Source organism: Humulus lupulus, chromosome 2, assembly GCF_963169125.1.
Source record: "Humulus lupulus chromosome 2, drHumLupu1.1, whole genome shotgun sequence".
Classification (NCBI taxonomy): Eukaryota; Viridiplantae; Streptophyta; class Magnoliopsida; order Rosales; family Cannabaceae; genus Humulus; species Humulus lupulus.
Genome location: NC_084794.1, coordinates 215,504,478 through 215,528,488, shown reverse-complemented (window position 1 = coordinate 215,528,488; position 24,011 = coordinate 215,504,478). Strand labels below are relative to the sequence as shown.

Here is a 24,011-nt window from a genome sequence, read left to right as displayed (position 1 = left end):
GCGCTATAAGCCCCCCCTGGCAGGTTGGCTCGCTGGTCGATGGAAGGTCTGACTAGGGTCACCCCCGTCGGATTGTACTTATTTAAATAATTGGAGACCATGCGAATGGTCACCGTGCTCGGAGATACCACGTGCCACTCGACAGCCGGCTGGTTGGCGTGACGAGGACGGGCACGTGCTTGAACTTCGGTCTCAGGAGGGAATTCTCCTCGACCACTGGTCGAGGGGGCATCAGCAGGAGGCTGACTTGGAGAAGGGTTGCGTCTTTTTCTAGCCTTAGTTTTTGTTCTGGCCATTTTCTGGGTAGGAGCTGGTGGAGGATTTGGGTTAGAACGTGAAAATGGAATTTCTGGAATCAACGTGGATGGATTCTCTTCGCCTTCAAGCAGTTGGGCTAAGAGTTCGTCTTCGATAGGTCTTTCTCCCCCCCAAGGGTCTTGCATATGAACTGCAAACAAACAATGGAGGAGATAAGACACAATCCGCGAAGTAGTGTGGGGAAGCTGGGATAACGTTGCTCGTGCCTAAATAGTCAGCAACATCCTAATCCTACGCTAACTTCAACGTGGGTAAATAAAAAAAAAGGAAAGAATAGCGTTTTCTGAAAAGAACTTTTTTCAACTCCTAAAGGGCGGGAAAAAATTTCTGTTTTTTCGTCTAGCTTAAAGGTTGAATCTTTCGACAACCTAACGCCCCAAATCAGAAACTCTATCTATCAAAGTATTGATCTAACCCATACAAGGCATAAAGGCGTGCTTCTACAGAATATAAGGCGGTTTATACCAAAAACCCTAAAAACCCTATTCCAGAACGCAGACATATCAGAGCATAAAAATAGCATGCATGGCGTAATACAGAGCGAAAGGATGGAATCCTTACCTGAGAGAAGGAGGAGATCCGGAAGAAAATGAAGACTTAAGCTGGAAAACCTTCGGCAAGACGTCAGACTGATATTCGAAGCTCTGAACTCTGGTGCAAGTTCTTGAGAATATAGGCGAAAATGGTGAATAAAAATTTTCTTAATGGGAAAGAAAAGTTTATTTATAAAGGTTGAGGGTATGGCAGAAAGGTGGTAATCATTACTTCCCACTTTCGAAACGTGGGAAAGTGTATAAGCCGTCAAAAGTGTCTTTTTGGAAACCAAAAAGGCTTGATTAGACATAATTAAGACACGGTTTTCGAAAATGCATGGGGACTCTGACAGACGTGGGAAGACGAACGGTTGTTCCCTTAAGTTTCTTTATTATTGGTCTCACTAAACAAACTTGGGGGGCAAATGTTATCCCAAAAATCATAAGTGAATGACATGGCAGGAATTAATTGCACGTGGCTGACACCTGGCAAAACCTGTGTTCAACTATCGACCAGGAAGACAATCAGCATTATGCGATCGGTCTCTTCATACGACCAGTCTGGTCGTAGGCACGTAACACACGGAGGAAATCCTAGGCAGTTATGATGAAATCTGAAATTCTCTCCCATGATTTCCTGAGTATCCGATTATTTAGGAAATAATATCTGTAACAAATCAATGTAAATCTTCCCTGAGCTTATAAATAGAAGAAGAGGGCTCAGGGAAGCGGATCCGATCCATTTTTCTTTTTCTGACTTCTAAATCGCTTGAGATTAGAGTTATCATATCAATCATATTGTATTGTTCTTCAGAGGTTAGTGAAACTCATTGAACCCTAGTTCTTTGATCACTCCTTTGAATCCCACATCAATAACAATCTAAGTGGACGTAGGTTATTACCAGATCCTGGGGCCGAACCACTATAAAATATCGTGTTCTTATTATTTTCGTCATTACGTTCTTTTCAACGCATTCATCCACGTCAAGCGTATTTTGACTCCGTGTCAGTTGCCCAAAATCAAGGTCAACAATAGTTTTGAGTAATTAATAAAAAATTATTTTGTTGTATTTTCTTTTGAAAATTTTAGAAATCTAACATATATAATATATTTAGGACTCTCAAAGGGATATATGTTTTTTTTAAATCAAAATGAAAATTGTAGCTGCATTTTTTTTAAAAAAGAATTTACTTGTAAGGGCATGCAAATCGAGTCCTAAAATCTTAATTTAAAGACACTCAACGGGATCCTTTAGGACTCGCATTGCGAGTCCTAAAAAATTACTTAAGGGCACTCAACTCGATTTTTTAGGACTCGTGTTGCGAGTCCTAAAAACTTACTTAAAGGCACTCAACGAGAGTTTTTAGGAATCGCGTTGCTATTCCTAAAAACATTCTTTTAGGACTCTTAACGCGAGTCCTAAAAAACCTCAGTTTTTAAGGCTCGCGAGTCCTAAAAAAATTTTTAGGACTCGCAATGCTAGTCCTAAAAAGTCTTTTTTGTAGTAGTGCATACTTGTATTAGATGTGGTGTCACCACATCTACCTCTTAGTATTAGTATTTTAAGGAATCAAAACTAAACAAAATACAAACATAATGTGGGGGTTTTTTTAACTAATTTAACCCTACACCAATTCACATCCAAGTTAACCAAGCAAATGTCAAAACAGACCTTTAATACTAATATGTGTGTGGCTGTAAATGCAACACGAAATAACAAAACAATAATATGAAAAACCCTAAAACAAAAGCTAATCACAAAATATCTTTTTTGCAAAAAGATGAACAGCCTTCGAAACCTTCTCTGCAAAACAAATTCTATTATGGCAAAAATTAGGTCTGAGATTTTAGAAAAGAAAACCACACAAAACACATGTACGAGAGGATTAGAAATAGAGAGAACAACACAGAAATTATCGAGGTTCGTCCCAAAAATCTGGACTGTCGAGCTCACCTCAAGGATCTAGCTCGGTCTTTAGCACTAAATCAAAGCTTCTGTTACAACCATGGAGGCTCCAAGCCACAAGGATGACTGGTAAGCCTCAAAATCACTTTCCTCTCTAATATTTTGTTCTCACTCTAATATTGTTTTACTAATGATCTCTCTTTTCTTTCTGTACAAAATCCTCACGAGGAAAAACTTTATCTCTCTCTCTCTCTTAACACTTGGAGAATCTTGAAGCTTGCTTGAGAAATCTTGAAGAATTATCTAGGATAACTTAATAAGATCTTTGACCCTCTTTCTTTTTTCTGTATATATAGACTTGTTGAGACTCATAATAGATTTAACTGTATTCTGTTAGTATTTCTGGTATAGCAGTTCTGGATTTTGTTTGATTGCTTGTTCCTTTTGTTGGTACTTTGCTAAGTTGTAATTTAAGTCAGAGCAGTTTTATAAGGGGATTTAAACAAAAAATTCCACCCAAATTCCCTTATATGACTGCTCGACCATAGTGTTAATCTTCCATGAGGGTCCTAACTCGATCAGTGATTCCTTATCCTCCATTACTGATACCTAATAAGTTTAGGAAATGTTTAAAATTAGTTAAGTTTAGAGTTTTAATGCCCATGTCTACAGGATTATCCTATGTAGGAACCTTTTCGATGTTGACCACCTCTTGAGTAACTTGATCCCTTATAAAATGATACTTTATTTCTATATGCTTTGTTCTATCATGGAATACTGGATTCTTACATAGGTGTATGCAGCTTTGGCTATCTGAGTATATTGTAGGTCTATCTCTTAATAGGTTTAGTTCTTCCATTAGGCCCTTGATTCATATTGCCTCCTTCATGGATTTTGTTACTGCTACATACTCAAATTATGTAGTTGATAGGGCCACTACTAGCTGTAGTTGTACTCTCCAGCTTACACAATTTCCTCCCACTAAAAAAAAATATGTTGAGGTAAACTTCCTGTTATCCTTATCACCAGCATAGTCAGCATCACTGTATCCTTCTATTAAAGTGCATTTAGTTGCTTAGTGGACCTAAGTCCCACTTCTGTAGATCAAAGTAAATATCTAAATACCCACTTCATTGCCTCCCAATGCTCTTTCCCAGGGTTTGCCATGTATTTGCTTAGTACACTTATAACATAGGCTAAGTCTGGTCTTGTACATACCATGAGATACATTATAGACCCAACAACATTAGAGTAAGGTACTTTATCCATTTCTTCCCTTTCTGGTTGAGTCTTAGGGCATTGTTCCTTGTTGAGGTAGTACTGATTTGTCATAGGTTGCTTAGTTGTCTTGGCATTCTTCATTGAGAACTTTTCAATGATTCTTCTCACATAGTCTCCCTGAGATAAAGTAAACACTCCTTTGCCTTTGTCCATGTGTATACCTATGCCTAGGAACTTAGTTGCTAATCCCAAGTCTTTCATTTCAAATTCTGATTTTAACCAGCCCTTCATTAGGTCTACTGTAGTTCTCTCATTGTTATTATAAGCATATCATCCACATAAAGTAGTAGGTAGATCACATCCTTAATCTGAGATCCCTTATAATATAGGCATGTGTCATAGGAGTTCCTAGAGGACCCTTTCTTGTTCATGAAAGCATCAAACCTTTTATTCCATTGCCTTGGTGACTATTTTAAACCATATGGGGATTCGATTAGCTTACAAACCATATGTCATTTTCTTTAACTTCATATCCATTTGGTTGTTCCATATAGATGTCTTCTTCTAGTTCCCCGTGTAGAAAAGTCATGGTAACATCCATTTGATCAACCTCTAGATCATATTGTGTAGAAATAGAGAGCATGATTTGTATAGTCTTGTACTTAACCACTGGTGAGAAAATTTCAGTAAAATCAATCCCCTCCTTCTATGTGAAAGCCTTTTCAACCAGTCTAGCCTTGAATTTTATAGGTTCTTCCTTATTTATGACCTTTTTTAGCTTGTACAGTTATTTACATGACACCACATTCTTGCCCTTTGGTCTATTTACCAACTTCCAGGTTTTGTTCTTGATTAATGAGTCCATCTCTTCATTCATAGCTGTGACCCAATGCCTAGAATCCTTATCTCTCATAGCTTCCTCATAAGTAGCAGGTTCAGTTCTGTCTAGTCCAATAGCACTCACAAAAGCATAAGACAACACCTTTTCCCAAGCATTAAAACTGCATTTTTGAGTAGGTTTAGGGATTCTTCTTGTTGTGTCTCTAGTAAGCTGGTAGTCTATCAATGTTTCAGCTGGTTCTTGTTCTTCTAGAGTAGGTTCCACCTGACCTGTATTATCCTCTTGAATTTGTTCTGCTTAATCTGTTCTTACTTGGTCTGGTTCATTTTGATGAGGTTCTGCTTGTGTTGTTTTATGTTAATTAATTTCTGCATGAAAGTCTATTATTGTACTTGAATGGTTAGTGTTTAAACCTACATATGCACTTGAAATATGGTTAGTAATGCATGGAAAAAATCTTCATTAAAAACAACATCCCTACTTAGTATAGTCTTAAGTCCAGATTTCTCTTTAACCCATAATCTATATCCCTTAGCGCCTTCTGGGTAGCCTAAGAAAATACACTTTAGGGCTCTAAGTTCTAGCTTTCCTACACTTTGGTGTGCAAAGGCTGCACAACCAAATACCCTTAAATTTGATAGATCAGGTGGTTTTCCTGTCCAAACTTCCTCAGGTGTTTTGCACTCAATAGCACTAGATGGGAACCTATTGACTAGATAAGCAGTAGTTAGTACAGCCTCTTCCCAAAAACCTTTTATTAATCTTGATTGTAACATTAAGCATCTTACTTTATTCATTAATGTTCGGTTCATCCTCTCAGCAACCCTATTTTGCTGAAGGGTTAACCGAACTGTTCTATGCCTTTGAATCCCAGCTTCCCTGCAGTATAGATCAAATTGATCATTACAAAATTCCAGCTTGTTATCAGTTCTTAGGGTCTTGACTCTATGATTAGTAAAGTTTTCCATTAATGTTTTCCACTAGACAAACTTCTAAAAAACTTCGTTTTTATGCTTAAGTAGAAACACCCAAACTTTCCTAGAATAGTCATCTATTATTGACATAAAATAAGAACACCCCCATGAGTAGAAGTCTTTTCAGGCCCCCACAAATCTGAGTGTATGTATTCTAGAATTTTCTTAGTTTTGTGTGCACCTGTCTTAAACCTAAGTCGATGGTGCTTACTAGGTATACATGATTCGTAGAAGTCCACCTTGCTCACTCTGTCTTTGCCAAACAGATTCTGTTCACTCAGGACTTGTAGTCCCTTTTCACTAATGTGCCCCAATCTTCTATGCCATAAAACAACCTTTTGATCTTCTGTTTCTTATGTCATGGTATCGTTGCATTGAGTCACTAGTTCTCCTTATAGGTAGTATAATCCTTCATGTTGGTGCCCGATATTCATTGCCCCGTTACTCAATTTCATTGTACCTTCCTCAATTTTACTCACAATACCCATGTCATCTAGAACACTAATTGAAATCATATTTCTAGCAAGATTAGGAACAAACCTGACACCTGTTAGTGATCTTACAGCCCCATCAAACATTTTGAAACTTACTGCACCTGATCCTTCTATTTGACATGATTGGTTGTTTCCCAAAAATGACTTTCCCTCCTGTTGATTCCCTAAAATCAGTCAAATATTGTTTTGTGTTAGTCATGTGAAAAGTACAACCTGAATCTAGTATCCAATCATCTTTGAATGTTGTAGCTGAGACATAGACTTCTCCACTGTCATAACCACTGCTTATATTGGCCTGCTCTGATTTGTTTTTGAATGAATGGTAGTCTGATTTATTTGTTTCTAGGTCTTATCCTTCTGATTTGAATTTATTCTTCCTTGTCCAGAGATAGCAATCCCTTTTAAAGTGTCTTGGTTTTCCACAATGGTAACACCCTTTCTGGTCATTAGGTCCTCTAGAACTCGATCTGCCTCTGTTGTTCCTGGGTCCCCTAGAGTGTCCTCGGTGTTGACTTCTGCCCCGATTATGACAAGATTTCTTATGTCGAGGCTTGCCTTGACTAAAATTCACTTCTCCACTTGATGACCCGAGTCTTTCATTTTTCATTTCAAGATCTTTAGATTTGAGAGCTGAGATTACTTCTTCAAGAGTGATCTCTGCTCTACCATATTTGATAGTTGTTTTAACCTTCCTATAGGAATCTGGAAGTGAGTTGAGTATGATGATGGCCTGGTTCTCATCACTTAGGGATTCATTCTCATCGAGTTTTCTAATAGAATGTGCATCCTTAGGAACTCATCAAGATTCTATTCAAGAGTCTTGGTGTGACTCATCTTGTACCCAAATATCCTTTCCTTCAGAAAAATCTTGTTTGTTAGTGTTTTTTGTTAAAAATTGTTCCTCCAACTTCTTCCATATCTTGGCTGGGGTCTCTTCCTTATCCACCAATCGAATTGCAGTATCAGATAGATTAAAAATGATTATTCCAATAGTTGTTTCCAAGAATTCTTCTTGTTGTATCTTAGAAGTATTTTCTGGTCATTCTATAGGATCTTCAAGAACTCTTAATAGCTTCTGTTGTGCTAGCAGTGACCTAATTTTTCTCCTCCATATCCTATAATCACCAGATCCATCAAACTTATCAATGTCAATCTTAATATTACTCATGTTAGAAAAATATGAAATTAAACTATTTAAAGAATCAGAATTTTCAGCTGGATCGTTCAATGGAACATCCACAAAATCTCATGTATTGAATACACCCCCTGAAGGATCAGCTTCCTTCAATGTTTCTTGTCTTCTTGGGAACTCTTGTGAACTAAATCTTCTTGGCAAGAGCCTAGCTCTGATACCAATGTGGGGTTTTTACTAATTTAACCCTACACCAATTCACACCCAAGTTAACCAAGCAAAGGTCAAAACAAAAAGTTAATACTAATACGGGTGTGGCTATAAATGCACCACGAAATAACAAAACAATAATATGAAAAACCCTAAAACAAAAGCTAATCACAAAATATTATTTTTGCAAAAAGATGAACAACCTTCGAAACCTTCCCTTCAAAACAAGCTCTGTTAGGGAAAAACTTAGGTCTGAGATTTTAGAAAAGAACCACACAAACACATGTACGAGAGGGATTAGAAATAGAGAGAACAACACAGAGATTATCGAGGTTCGTCCCAAAAATCTGGACTACTTCCTCGACGAGCTTGCCTCAAGGATCTAAGTCAGTCTTTAGCACTAAATCAAAGCTTCTATTACAAACATGGAGGTTCCAAACCACAGAGATGACTGGTAAGCCTCAAAATCACTTTCCTCTTTGATATTTTGTTCTCACTTTAATAATGTTTTACTAATGATCTCTCATTTCTTTTTGTACAAAAACCTCACGAGGAAAAACTCTCTCTCTCTCTCTCTCTCTCAACATTTTTAGATTCTTGAAGCTGGCTTGAGAAATATTGAAGAATTATTTGGGACAACTTCATAAGATCTCTGGCCCCCTTTCTTTGTTCTGTATATATAGACTTGTCGAGACTCATAATAGATGTAACTGTATTCTGTTAGTATTTCTGGTAGAGTAGTTCTAGATTTTGTTTGATTGCTTGTTCCTTTTGTTGGTACTTTTTTGAGCTGTAATTTAAGTCAAAGCATTTTTATAAGGGGATTTAAACAACACATAAGTTAACCAAATTTAGGAAATTATGAATTCACTAATGATTAGATAATAAAACTGATGGTAAATCACTACTACAAATGTGAGCTTCCATCGCCCAACCATGTTGATTAAACGTATTAACCAATGTGGTAAAAACACGATATATAATGCTCTCATTCTACCTTACTAGTAGCAGAAATATGATACTCTCATTATGAGAAGTTACCTATTTTACTCATTTCTAATTCACATATTAAATTTTAAACTAATTTGAACTTTTTTTTTTTCAAACATAAGACCTCATAGTACTTTTTAAGATTTTATATACACAAAGTGTATGTGGTCATACCTCAGTACAAAAAATAAAAGGCACACCAAATAAAAACTAAAAGCATGCCCTCACTAAATGGCTATATACATATATCAAAAGTAGAAACTTGGACCCTTCCACATGGTCAAAATATTCATATGTACATCACCAAGATCAATAATATGCTCCAACTCACTTATCTATCTACTAGTCTATAACTTAACTTTACCTGCAACACAAAACAATTATGAGTAAAGGTCACTAAGTAAAGTTATGCATGTATGCAACTCTATGAGGATGTGATATTATGCATGATCATGCGCTTTAAAAATATTTCTTTTCGTTATATCTTTGGGCCCTTAAATTTGTGTAAACTGCTCAGTTCGACCTATGTGCCTGCAAGGCTTGCTTATCTGATAAAATCTCATAGGCTCTCCTTTGGCTAACCATCGTCACAATGGAACTCATTACTTATCACCTTACTCCATTGTTGCCTCGTCGATCTCAAGAATTAAGACGACCCCTAACTGCAATATTATCAAGCTCATATAGGTGGAGGAGAAAGATGGGAAGGTGGCATGCTATTTGAATGATCAACTTAGACCTGACCTACTTTATTGGGTGGCCACTATGAGCCTTAGGGCATCTCCAATGTTACCTCTAAAATGACTTTTTGCTTTAAAATAGAGTCAAAACCTCTCAAAATTGGCTCCAATGTTTGCTTTTAAAACATTGATTTTTATAATAAAGCAATGATTAGACCATCTCCAATAGGAGATGTAAATATTGTGTTATATTTGGCACAAAAAATCAATGTGTAGTATATTTGACACAATTTTTAGCACTATGCTCCAATGCACAATAGTAAAAGTTGATGCAAAAAGCAATCTTTCATTAATGCTCATTTGATTTTTATTGAAAATATACAAAAAGTAATAATTTTTCTTTATATTTTATTATTGATAGTTAAGGATAATAATAAAATAATAAGGTAAAAAATCTAGCATTTAATAGTGATTATTAAAAATAATACTAAAATATAAATAAAAAAAAAAGATGTAAAAGTAAATAAAAAAAGTGTAGTATTTATGGTGATCCAAAATATGCATCATGTTATATTGTGTACAAATTTGGCACTATTTTTAGCACGGTATTGGAACAACTTTTTTGTAAAGTAAGTTATATTTCATAAATGCATCACCAATTTGACATTCCATTCGAGATGCTTTTAGTTTGCTTTTTTTATATGAGGTTATATTATTCATTACTTCAAATGGTAAAATGTCTTTTATATCAACCTTATTAATTTTAATTAGAGAAATATGTGTCCAATATTTTTTGTAATATTTTAATTTTAATTATTACATATCACTTAATTAGCTTTATTAATATTTAGATACTATCAATATTTATTTTCTAAAAAAATTATGGTGTCGAAATCATAGTTTAAACATTCTGTGTGTACGCGCGTATAAAAAAAAATAGCACACGTGCAATAGAATATTTGGACCATATTTTCGACACTTAAATTATTTAAAATCTCTCGAAAACTAGTGGGTCGCCACCTACTATAACTATAATATATACAATCATATAAAAAAAATTAGGATTATAATCATCCAAGTGTCAAAAACACGAAGAGTACACCAGTACTCTCTTTTTCAGGAGGAGTACTTGGAGACACCCCGTATTTCTTTTTGAGCTAGTATGGAGCCGGTATAGCTACAACATAATCATGCTATATTTTACTTCATGATATTTTCTTCTTCTTTATATGGGGTTTTTTCCCCTCAAAGTTTGTTAGGAAACTCTGAAACTACTTGTGTGGATGGACCATTGGCTTCTTTTATTTTTCTTGGAAAAGTTACATATAGCACTGTAAGTTTATAAAAAAAATTAGAATTTTACAAAAGAAAAAAGGATAACAGTAACTATCTGTTACAATTTTTTATTGTGACGGTAAATGTTTATAAAATTATAATATATGGTTGCAAACTTGTAAATTTTAGTTATAAATTTGTAAACTTTGGTTACAAAAAACTATACTGTTACAAATTTGTAAACTTTTGATTTTTTTTTTTTTTAAAAAATCCGTATTTATGATTATGCTACTCGTATTTTTGTAATTTTTTCCAAAATCTTATTTTTAATTTTTTTTTAATCTTAAGTATTTTTATGAATTTCTCATTTTTCTTTATGTGTTGTTTTAAAAAAAAATCTTTTTTTACTCGTAGTATTCTTAAACTTACAATTTTTTCAAGTCCCTCCTGACAATTTTGTGTTATTTCTCAAATATATATATATATATATATATATATGTGCTCCTCTTAACATTAATCCTAGGTTTTGTCAAAAAAAAAAAAAACATGACTCATTTCCATCAATAACTAAATAAAAATTAAACAACTGTGTCTAATTGCTATTTCTTTATTAATTTAAGGATGTAATTAAAAACAGCAACAACAACATTGACCAAATTTACAAATCGGGACTATATAAGGGGCTAAAAACCTATTAAAAGTAAATAAAATTTTATAATAATAATAATAAATAAATAAATAAAATGCACACCTTTATAATAATAATAATAAATAAATAAATAAAATGCACACCCATGTATAAATTAATATTCAATTCAATATTATATTAATTTCCAAATTTGATTGAATTTCGATGAAGGTATTTCATTTTTGTTTTATTTTTAATTTTTACAAATATTTGGCTCTGGGTATTTTTTTTTCTTATATCGAAACTATTTAATTTGAACCTCGCTCTCATATTGGAAGCCACACAAACAAGACCGTTACTGTCCTAAAGATTTTCCTAATACAAGACAGTACTCGCACCAACCCAATGCCATCCTACAAAAATGTTTTAATAAAAAAATTATTATAAAAGAGCCATAATTGAAGAAATCAAAAGAAATCCTCCACCTCTTTTCTTTTTATTTTTTTCGTGCAACAATTCGTGTTTATCATATCATAATATACTATAATTACATCTTAGTTTAACATAAAGGATTAATAAACGTGTAATCATCCAAGTCAACAAATCAATGGTTGAGAAAGTTACAATCATAAAAAGGAAATAACTTTGTGATAAATAATGATGCATGGTAGAATGAGACAAAACAATTGCCTTCCGTGTCTTTTAGACCGACAAAAAAGAATCAATTCTCGCGTCATACTAAAGCACAGAAAACAACAGCTAACCTTGAACTGAAAGCTATGTCCCAACTCCAAGCCAAGTCCACCGACAATTATAGGGCTTGAAATTAAAATATTAAAAAAATGTTAAATATTTGCTAATCGTAGAGAAACAATTCAAGCCCTAATAATCAAACCAATGGAACTTTAGCACAGAAAGAGATCTGAAATAATGTATGAAATATGCAAACAATTGAGTACCAATAAAGAGTACATTATGTATCAACTTTACAAGTCTGCAACTCCAACAGAATACACAAGAGCAAAACGGTATTACACATCAAATAATCAACCACACAGTACCCTTGGGATGTTTTGAGACAAATGAATATCAAATCTACACAGCAACAACAAATTGAACAACACCTTATATAAATTAACTGGGTAGTTTAGCTTGCCATGAAAGTAGAGAATGTCTTGAGTAAGGAAGCATCTCACTAGACCACCTCTTATTGATGTTTCACCTTTGGAGAGTAGGTATCGAATCTCACAATTGGACCTATATATTTGTTTAGGACAAAACAGGCTATCTAACAGCAGGATAGAGAGCTTAAGAGGATGATTGGGCGGGGACAGCAGGAGTGGGTGGGTTAAAGGGTTCCTGCTCAGCACAGGTTAGTACTTCATGTGGCCCAGCCTCTTCTCGCCCAATACCAAGCAGGTCAAGGTAGTGTTGGTAATGGGAAATGATGACGTTCATCTCATCAATGTCACCCTTGCCACAAATTGAATCTCCGTAAAGAAGATTCATCGTAGCACCAAATCCAGGAGCTCGTTTAGACAAAGTGTCATTCTTGGTTGGCTTCCAGTTACCAACGAAAACATCATGCGCAGATGGCTGTGACTTTTTGATTGGGGTCATCCACCTCCACATAGCAGCCTGGAAGGCAAGGGTAGCATTCTGCTCTATGTATTCAGGATGCTCCAACAGATTAACCTTCAACGCTTCTCCAGCTGCACCATAGTTATAGTTCCTATCACAGTGACACCAACAAGAACATCCTCAGCATAACATTTCACATTAAAAACAAACAACCTAACTACTAAGTCAATCATTTCATACGCGATGAGAATCTATATCTATGCATATGGGAATTGTTCTAAAGCAGCTTACAGATAACAACTCTCACTTAAGAGGATAAGTCAATTTGCACGCAACTTAAGAGATGGCACTTCCATTATTCCACACACACAACATTTATCACTAAGACCGTGACATTCTGTTTAAGTTATTTGGTTAAAGAGAACGTGGCAAGAAAATGCAAGTAGCAAATTCACGTATTGAAAAAAAAGAGAGAACAATGAATGATAAGAGAAGGGAGGATACACACCAGTAGATGGGCAGGGCACCACGACCGTAGTAATCAGCACCAGGGGAGCATGGGTAAGTAAGTTTGTAGTAATCGTCACAGTATGACTGCATAGGACTCATTTCCCTGTTATAACAAAGACCCCAGGCCAATGGTCCTCCAGTGGCCACTCCATAACCGCCTGGAATTTACCATTACTATAAACGATCACATTGATAAAAATATAAAGCTTGAGCCATTAACTATGATTGATTCAAAATCAAAACAAACGAAACATAAAGGCATCAAAGACCATTTCTAATCTCACATTTTTTCCCCAACTGAAATCAACTAAATATTGAGGTCAAACAAATTAAAAAAAGCTAAATTCGGTTAAATTAACTTATAAATGATTAATGAACTCTAAAACTAAAGACCAACATTAGATTAAAATTCTAAAATGTTTCCTCTTCCAACAAATTTTCTCAGCCATTAACAAACAAAACCAAAACGTAAAATTCAATAGAAGTAGTGGGCTTACAAGAAGTCTTGGCGCCGACATGGCCAAGAAAAGCCGCAATCTCTTTCATCTGCATAAGTTTCCCTCCGGTGGTGCAGAAGCCGAGGTGCTGGAAGAGAATGGAGGCGGTAATGAAGGACTGGTAGTCCCAGAATCCGACGGCCTTAGCCACCGGCGTGTTCCTCTTCGGGAAGAGATCTTCAAACTGGTAAACCTGGAAATTCTTTGAAATCGTCTGATTACAACAGTGAACAGACAACACCGGACACTCCCAACCTTGCGTGCAAACCATCTTCCCCTTCACCGTCTTTTTCAGAATCTTATCATCATCGTCCCCATTCGCCAGATTCGCCACCATTACGAGACCAAGTATCACCAAAACGCCCCATTTGATCCCCATTTTCTCCCTTCACCTACCCTGACCCAAAAAAAATATATTATTGAAATCAGTAAAACTAATCAGGAAAAGATTGGAAAAAAAAAAGTGAAATTGAGTTGGTTCTACATACCAGGAAAATACAGGCGGGGAAAATGACAGTGAAGAGCTCTCGGATCGAATTAATTAGGGTTTTGACTGATTTTGGTGTATGAATGCAATGAATTGAGAGACTCAAAAACCAGAGGAAGAAGAAGACTACTAATGGGGAATCTGTGTTGTGTTAGACGAGCTGTCTTTCTCGGACTCGTGTGAAGTCGTAACGTCGCACGCGTCAGAATTAAAGATCGAGCAAGTTTGTGGTGAACGGACGGTGGATGATGAGTGTTGATGGATGATTGTACGGGGAAGATGGTCGATGTTTAAGTGAGAGTACAGGCTGGAGTTGGGAGGAAGGTATTGGCCCACTTTACACCACCGACAGCTGCAAATCAACCTCATACAAGTAAGTTAATAAGCCTCACTTACGACATAAACATAAACATAAACTAATGATGCCTGTCTATTCCTATTTCTAACTAACCATCTTTCACTTCAATTCCCTTTCATATGCTTAGACTACTGATACGACATCGTTTTGGTTCTACGAATATTAAATATTGTAATAATTTTAATTTTAACTTGGGGTTGATTAATATAGGATCTAAATATAATTTTATGTTTTTAAAATCTAAAAATTGTGTGACCTATAAAAAAAATTGATTGGTTAAACATTTCTGAAAATTAATTTAAAAAAAAAATTCAATTTTATTAAAGAATTTAGAAAACGAAATTCTCACGTTTTCAACATAATTCCAAAATTTCATGTTTTCAACTTACTGCTACTTTTTTCTTATTCCAAAATTTCTTTTTTCATGTTTTCTTTTTTCTTTTTTTTCCTTGCTATTTTTCTTTTCTTATGATCTTACTTTGATTTATTTTACATTTCATTATTTTTACAAGTCAATTTATTTTTTTTTAAGGTTATTTTGTATTTACTTCTATTTAAAATTTATAGTCATCTATATAAATTTAGTAAAATAATTAATTATAAAATCATATAACAAATATAATTTGATTCTAATTTACAATATATTTGCTAAAGAAATTCATCGAAGAAGAAAAGTATTTGATTAAATAAAAATTACAACAAATAAATAAAAAAAATATTTCACTTTAATTATTATTATACTAAAAGTAAAAATTATATATGATTACATGTTCAATTTTTAGATTTTCTACCAAACAATTATTCAATTTTATAAAACTCAAAAATGGTTAGCAGACAATACAATCAATCACATTTTCAGAAACATATTTTCCAACACTATATCTAGATTCTTATTTCAAAATCATACTTTTCAACATACAATTTTTAAATCACTAACCAATCATGTCCTAAAAAAATGTAACTTTAATTTTTTAAAAAATCAAAATTAATGACAATGCAATATTGTTATGAATTTCATCAATGCACTATTATTAAATTTTAATTTATCAATATAATTAAATTTTACTTAATTAAATCTATTGATAAATCAAAATTTAATATTATACAACCTATGTATATAAAATATATAAAATTAAAATAATATTCAGATTCAGCTGAACTAATCACGTATTCAATTTCTGTTTTATTTTCAAATTTAATACCAATTACAGATTCAGTTTTTTAAAACTCAAAAACAGTTTACTGACATTGAACCAATCACATTTTCAGAAACATGTTTTTAGTCACTAAAATTCAGATTTTCATTTAAGAATCACACTTTTAAAAAATACAATTTTCTAATCACGAACCAATCAAACTTTTATTTTCTAATATCTTCATCAAAATGTCAAAATAATAAGGTTACTGAAAATTTTCGAGTAGTTATATATGAATTTAAAAGATTGTTTACGATCATCTTTATATGAGTAGGGCAATGTTATAATGTAATAAGTTATTTTATGGTGGTTTTTTCAATGTGTCAGGTTTATACTTAGTTTTGTTAAGGTTGTGTTTGGAAAATTACTCTCTTATTGAAATTGAAATTGAGTGTAATTTGGAGTAATTACTCGAATTGACATATTTATTTGATCATGTAATTACACAGTAATTTTGTAATTTGAGATAATTGAGGGATCTCAATTACACTATCAAATTTTCACAGTCTTCTACAAGAATTGAGTGTAATTACACAATGTAATTACTTAAAGAGAAAATACCCATGTATTTTGCCTAAATACTCGATCGGCCCCAATATTTTGTTAAATAACATTTCGAACCCCGTATTTTACAAAATGGGTCAAAGTAGTAAATTAGACCAGATTTTGGTCAATTAGTTTTTTGATATAACTAAAATGCCCCTAGTTTTATAAATTATTTAATTTAATAATTTGAAATAGAATATTATCAATTTAAAAATAATAAAAAATTTATATAAAATAAAAAAAAGTATATTTTAATTAATTAAAAACAAATAACATAGTACACAAACTAAAATAAATTTTAATTAACTCAAACATAAACAAAACCTAAATAAGATAAAACAAAAAAATTATCATCACCAATCAAACTCACAACAAAAATAAAAACAGATTTATATCAACACAGATGATGAATATTTGTGTTCATCAATATCTTCATGAACATACTCAAACAAACCATATTTATACCAAGAAAACACCAAAACATAAATCAACAACGAAATACATATATCAATACTCAACTCAATATGTTCATCAAACACACTCAAGCAATGAATCCTTTCATCTACACTCTAAATAATTAATGCAGAGTTATAGCTACCAAAATATCCACACACGCACAAAAACAGATCTGACCCATTCCTAGATTCACCCGAAGCAAGATATGAGGCTAGCTGAGATTTGCATGGGACCACTTGCACCGGATCTTGGGCCTGGGTTGGGGATGAAGGGCACTGAGGCGGAGGTAGATGTGGTCAGGGATGAGGATGAAGGGCTCTGGAAGTAGAGGCCAATCTTAGGTCGAGGTTGGGGAAAAAAGGCACAAATTTAGAGGCGAATCTGCCTAGGGTTGGGGATGAAGTTGACTAGAGGCGGAGGCCGATCTGGGTCGAGGTTGGGGACAAAGGAAATCGAGCAGAGGCAAATCCAGGGTCGAGGTTGGGGAAGGAGGGCGCTAGAGGTGGAGGTCGATCTGGTTCAGGGTTGGGGATAAAAGGAATCGAGGGGAGGCACATCCAGGGTCGAGGTTGGGGAAGAAGGGCGCCAGAGGTGGAGGCCGATTTGGGGTCGCACTGAGCGGAGGCAGTAACGCATCCACCTCGGCGAGCCTCTTTGTCTGCCAGCCACCTCGCCTTCCTCCAAGCTTCCCTGAAGAAGAAGATGATGAAGAAGAAGAAGACGTAGATGATGAAGAAATTAGAAGGAAAAAAAAACAAAGAATTTTGTTTATTTGATTACAATTTCAGTTTAATGTTTTAAGTTTTTATGTTTTAGTTTTGTATAATTTAAAAACTAATTAAAATACAATTTTTATTATTTTCAATTTTTTATTATTTTTAATTGAATAACATTTTATTTTATATTTTTTAAATTAAATAATTTACAAAACCGAGGGCATTTTAGTCATATTGAAAAAATATTTGACCGAAATCGGGCTCAGGGTACTATTTTGATCTATTTTACAAAATACGAGGTCTGAAATGTCATTTAACAAAATACGGGGGCCGATCGAGTATTCGGGCAAAACACAGGAGCCAAACTGGTATTTTCCATTACTTAAATAGTATTTATTGCATAATATTATTTTACTATGTAATTACTAAGTATTTTTCCAAAAATGGCATTAGGAATCCATAGGTAATTACTACTTGACATCCAAACACGTTTTGTATTTTAAATAATAGTGTAATTACTAGGATATGTAATTACTATCCTAGTAATTACACGACCTAGTAATTACACAGTTACTTTCAAATACGCCCTAAGTGTGTTTGGAACTCGTGGAGGATAATTTTGTATTTGACAAATATCTGATTCCAATATTGATGACATTTAAAAAAGGAAATTAATTATTGTGTGTTTAACGAGTTTTTCGGAAACTAGAATTATAAAAGATAAGATAGCTTAGAAATAAAGGATTAGAAATAATCACACAAGGAGTTTTACGTGGTTGGGGCGTTAAAGAGCTTTAGTCCACGAGTCTGTTGTATTAGAGCTTGAAGAGCTTTTGTAATGGAGTGTTTCTCTAAGTTTAAGCAGAGTATATGCTTACAAGAGAAAAATCTGACCCCCTCCACAGTGCACAACTGTTCATATTTATAGGCAGTTGAGTGCTCTGGGTTTGGGCCAGACTAATCCGGGCCCAATGAGGGTATAAACATTATTTGCTCACTGATGGAGGCTTAATACAAAGGAGTGTAATAAATAAAGTGCACTAATCAGGGCCCATTGGGTTGGCCGAAGCGTAACCACGCTATAAGACTGACAACAATACGCAGCGTCAGTCCGGTTCAAGTGGGCTTCTAAGGAGATCCGGGGGACAGGATCTGTCAGAGTAGTGGCAGTACGTGTAATGCCCCGAATTCTCCGATGTGATTTAATAGCGGGATTAGTAGGCCGGGAGGGCCATACGTGTTTAATTAAGCCATTAAATGATATTATGCATGTATATGTGAATTATATTATAATATGATGTTAAATGCATGCATGTGGGTCCACATGTTTAATTACAGGGGTGTGATGGTAATTTGGCCCGTTGAGGGTATAATTGTATGCATGTCGATGATATGTGTTGAGACCACATTATAATGTGGGTTTGTTCGAGCTTTTCGGCATGAGACGACCATGGTATGTTAATTACCGGTCTGGTCATAACAGGTTTAAGTTCGAGGCTCGGGAGGAGTCTCGGGGTGATTTTAATGGTTAGTGCGTTACCGTGTATTGGAGGGTAACGGGATATGAATTATTGGTGTTTGAGATTATTGAGAATAGCGGGAATTGGAGAGCGTTAATTATGATTAACGAGATAGGTTGGAAATGATAGATTTGCCCTTAGGAGCCTTTGGAAACCCTTAAATGACCTAGGGGTATAATGGTCTTTTTACCCCTAGGATATAAACCCCTTTATGCTGTGAAGTAGAGAGAAAAACAGAGTAAGTTTGGAGCTTACCCGTACCTTCCTTTCCCTTCAACTTCTTTGTGATTTTTGGTGATCTTGTTGAGGATTCAAGCTTGAGAAATAGACTTTGGGAGTTTGGGAGAGTGTTCCACCATTGAAGAGCATCACAACCTGAGTTTGAGGTAAGTTTCCAGCCATTAGTTTACTGGTATACTCTGTTTTGGTGTTAGTTTTCAGCTTGTGTTTTTGTGGTGGATTGTTGGAATTGATGGAAGTTTTGGTTGGGGTTTAACTTGGGTTTTGCTAAGGGAGTGATATAGATCAAGTTTAGGGGTTGTATTGGAGGTTTGAGTGGTGGTTAAGCTTGGTTTGAAAGGTTGGTTCCAAGAGAAAACGCAAGGGAGGAAAAACAGGGGTTATGGCTGAACTGGAGGTTGGGCCGCGGCATGGCCAGGGAGGGCCGCGGCCCTTGAAGAGAGCTGAAGTTGGCCGCCTCTGTTTGAGGGGCGGGCCGCGACATGGCCAAGGAGGGCCACGACCCTTAGTGGCTTTTTGGCCTTGGCTCGGGGATGCAAGCCTTAGGCCTCGAGGTCGATCCTACTACCCGATTTAGTAGTGTTTGATGTCTCGGAGGCTAGGTTTTGGTTTGGGAACCTTTTATTATTCATTTTATTGATGGAATCCCATAATTGGTTATGACCAGGTAATCGCTAAAGGACCAAAAGGTTGATCGTTCTCAAGGGTCGTTCTTATTATTAATTATCGCTCGAACAGGAGGTAAGAAAACTGCACTATGTGTATATGTGACATGCGAGGTTGTATTGAGGCATGTTGATTGATAAATGTGGATATGGATTGCCTATTAAATGCTAGCAAATGTTGTATACTTGTATATGTACTGACTAGTCAGGGACACTGACCTAAAGAGTCAGAAATGGCATAGCGTCATGAACGCCGAGCCAAATGAAGATTAGATCTAATCGATATCAGCATTGAATGACTCATATGGGGTATTACCGCTGGACCGACCCTAAGGTCGATGAACTTATAAGCGCTTGTCTGGTCTAAGACCAGTTATTCAGAGCCAGGGCATATGGCCCCGGTGACTGTTTGTCACATGGCTAGGGAACGCTGTTCCAGGGTTATGACTCTAAGGTCATGAGGGAGGTTATGTTGGTGACTATTCACCATACACCTATCCTGTTCAAACTTATGAAAGGCTCACTTATCTATTAAGCCCTGGTGACCCTATCGTCACATGGCTGGAGGGTGTTGTCCCCGTATTAGTGACTCTTGCGATTGTCACTTATTTGTTTGGACTATTGGTCCTGGATGATTATTACGATTCTTGTTGATATTATATCATGCTGTATTATGTTTTCTTGCTGGGCCTTGGCTCATGGGTGCTATGTGGTGCAGGTAAAGGGAAAGAAAAGCTCACCCAGCCTTGAGTGGTGAGCTTAGGTGGTGATGTGTACATATGCGGCCGCTTGACCACCACGGCCAAGGCATTCTCAGAGGAACTAGGGGGTTTACCCTATCTTTGCCGCTTAGGTCGGCGGGATTGTAAATTTGAAATAGTAATGACCATCTTGTACTGAGAACAACTTGTAAATGTTTTGATTAGCTCTGCAGAGCAGTTTGTAATGAAAAATATTAATTCCTTTTTATTAGTTTTTCCACCTTAACATGTTAATCATACTTAGAGCAAGTTTTTTTTAACCAAAGGAATCGGGTAGCGGATCAAATTTCCGGTTCACCGTTCACCGTAACTGTTCTGGGGGTAACCAAGGCGTTACAGTACGGTTCTGAAATAACGGTGTACATTTCGTATGTAACCTCTTCTGCAAGTTAGTTATAGGGACAAGACTCCATGTTTCTTAGGGTGATGTTAGTATTGGGGACAACTTATCACGCCCAACCTAGTCGCTTGGCCCAAGTTCGTTTACCAACATCCTTCTTCATTTACCAAGACCTTGGTTCGTTTACTAGGATCCAAGTTCGTCTACTGTCGTCCCAGTCCATTTTCAAACTTGGAGGAATTAATATCCTTATCACATCCCGGACACACCATACGAAGGATCCGGGAAGATGAAACATGCCAACCTCACGGTCCCGCCTTTCATTCAGGGATAACATTTGGGCTGTAGCGATATTTGGGCCGTCGGGACTCACGCCCTCTCCGTCTATTGGGCCCGATCTGGGCCTTAAGTCCCTTCAGGGTGGCCCATGGAATAAATGTGCGGATCCGCGAATGGAGGGAGGAAACGGGGATAAATTTACCCCCCAAGCCTTTATCTGTGCTTGCGCAGTGAAGGCTTGCTTCCTTTCTCGGATCAATTCTCAACATCCCGTTTCGTTCCTCAAAAGACGGGTCCGTTTTCGCGGGGGATCAATAGCTGGGAACTTGTATAAAAAGCATTTGAGTCAACATCCCTAATCAAATCCCAAAGGCCCGATCCATTTACCAGGACCCTGGTTCATTTACCAGAGCCCATGTTCGTTTACTTCAAGGCTGTTTGGATGTTCCTCGACCTTTCAACTTCATCATGCTACACACACGTGTCCCCCTATAACTGGCACATCGATGGTACTCGCGTCTGACAGATTTAGAGACAATCTCTTGGTTATCATGTCGGCAACCAAACGTCAGTGTAAATTCTAAAGCATCCCATCTGTACGAACGAATCCTTTAGTATTCCTGCATTATTGAGGATCGTTGGATGGGGAAATTTTTGAAATGCCTTTCCTTTGGACCGTTGGATCGAGGTGGCGCGGATTGCGACTTGGGGAACCCGCGATCCGATACTCGAGTGGGCTAATTAAAACCCCTGCGTGATCCGAGATCGTCCGATGTGGGGGATCGTTCCGAACCGTTAGATCAAAAACACGCTTTTGGTCCATATAAATACCCCCATATTTTTATTTACAAATTTTACGCATTCTGAACAACTGAAACCACAGAGATAACTTTTTATGTCCAAGCTCGCCGACGAAATTCTCCGTCAACTACTCTGTCTTCATCGTCGTCTCTTTCCGACGCGTCTGATTTTTACGCCCCGGCCTGAAAGTGTGACCTCGGCTCGACCATTGAACGAACTTCTGTGTCGCTTCCGCCTGTTCAAGACTGTGATTCTGCCCTCCCTATCACCAGAGACACGTCATCTTCCACGATCAACAATTTACACTTTACAACAAGTTTCCCAAACCTTTTAATTCTGTTTTCTCGTGCCTATCATTTTGTGATATCGCATTTGTAGCTATAGAGCTGTTAGAGCCAGGGCCACCGTTTAGGGTGGCTTTGAGTGTACTAGAATAGTAGAAAAAAATGTCTAGGTCGTCCCGGATCCTTTCAGGTCTGGGTTGTCCTTGAACAAACGGTAATAGGCCGACTTGGGGAAACTTTAGCAAAACTCTTCTTATTTGTTCCGATCAGGGTTCTGGGGATCTTTGGTGATCCCAGATCTGATCTGGAGGGGACTCTTCCAAGCAGTTCATAGGAGAGCCCCCGTTTCTTAACTAAACTTTTTGGGTTTTGGTGCTAACTGCTTGGCTATTTGCTTCCTTTTCTTTTGTTCCCAGATCATCATTCATGAGTCATGGCGTTACCCTCCATCCGGAAGAGTATGTCCAATCGGCCCCTTTCGTCCTAGAAGGACACAAACGCCCCAGTGGCAACACATGGGAGATGGACGAGGAGAAGAATTTGTTCCGAAACTACTGGATGCTGGACATTCTAGAGAGGCATTTGGGAGTGGAGTCCACTCCCGGAATCTTTTATAACCGCCTGGCTTTGGGGCCTAGAGCATGGGCCACATCAGTGCGGGAGCCACTCTCCTGTTTCACAACTATTTCGCGCAGTTCCTGAAGGTTGTGGGGATCGCGTCCTTTCATCTCTTGCCCCAAGCTTACCGACTTCTCGCAGGATGGCGTATCTTTTGTGTTGTGAGGGAGATACCGGAGCCAACACCAGCAGAGGTGTTGTACTTCTATAAGCTGGAGCTGCAGCTTAATGCCAAGGACAAGACCCGGGATGACTTCTATAGACTAAAGCCTCGCGGTAATTATCCTGCTCCCACCAGCTCCTGGAAACACCCCCCCCCCCCGGATGTCAGGCACTATTGGTTTATGACATCTAGGTTCCTTTTGGATAAGAACCCCACACTAGTGCTGGACTTCCAGCGAGTGGGTAAGTAATCTTTTTTTCTTAGTCTTGTCCGTTCTTTTCATTCTTTTTGTTATCCGCTTTTGACTTACAGTCCTGGATGACAAGACCATATGCCCAGACCCCTCTCATTCAGTCAATCCTTGACCGGAAGAAGTTCTACGCCACTTTAAGCGCGAAAGATCTAGACGTAGGAGGCTACGTAAACACTGCCAACCTACAAACAATTGGGATGTTGGCAGCCAATCAGACAATTGTGGCCCCTAGCCTCTGGGGTCTGCAATGCGAGAAGGACCCGGACTTGAGGGAGGAGCTGGCTCTCATCCATATCGAGGTCGTGGAGGTCGCGGCCCGGGCGGACGCGGTTGAGAAGAAGAGGGAGCAGGTCCAACAAGCGGAGAGGGCTACCTCTGAGGAGCTGGATGCTCTCTTTGAAGAGGCCCAGCCGAACACGGGGGCTCCCGGGGCTAGTATATCAGGGTAAGGTAATTCACCTTTGCTTTTGACTTATGCTCCCCATTTTGGGGACTTAGTTAGGGATAGGCTAGTTTATTGAGGCCACCTGTTCAGGG

General features: G+C 36.9%; 1 protein-coding gene across 2 annotated transcripts; it reads right to left on the bottom strand.

The window, feature by feature from the left end:
* Positions 1-12,131: 12,131 nt before the first annotated feature.
* On the bottom strand, positions 12,132-14,440 carry LOC133818952 (chitinase-like protein 1). Of its 2 annotated transcripts, none has more exons than XM_062252080.1 (4): positions 14,280-14,440; positions 13,792-14,188; positions 13,293-13,452; positions 12,132-12,935 (listed from the first exon to the last, which is right to left on the bottom strand). In XM_062252080.1, the coding sequence occupies exons 2-4, from the start codon at positions 14,168-14,170 to the stop codon at positions 12,512-12,514; spliced, it is 963 nt and encodes a 320-aa protein (XP_062108064.1). In that variant the 5' UTR covers positions 14,171-14,188; positions 14,280-14,440; the 3' UTR covers positions 12,132-12,511. The 2 variants fall into 2 exon arrangements, with proteins under 2 accessions (XP_062108064.1, XP_062108065.1); XM_062252081.1 differs by having other exon boundaries at positions 13,792-14,183; positions 14,280-14,436.
* Positions 14,441-24,011: the final 9,571 nt, after the last annotated feature.

Bases quoted from the DNA above. Each gene is read 5' to 3' on its own strand.
- LOC133818952 (XM_062252080.1), bottom strand. From the start codon at position 14,170: ATGGGGATCAAATGGGGCGTTTTGGTGATACTTGGTCTCGTAATGGTG. The intron at 13,453-13,791 runs GTAAGCCCACTA...GGTAAATTCCAG, and splicing joins TGTCGGCGCCAAGACTTCTT to GCGGTTATGGAGTGGCCACT. The intron at 12,936-13,292 runs GTGTGTATCCTC...TCACTGTGATAG, and splicing joins GGTGCCCTGCCCATCTACTG to GAACTATAACTATGGTGCAG.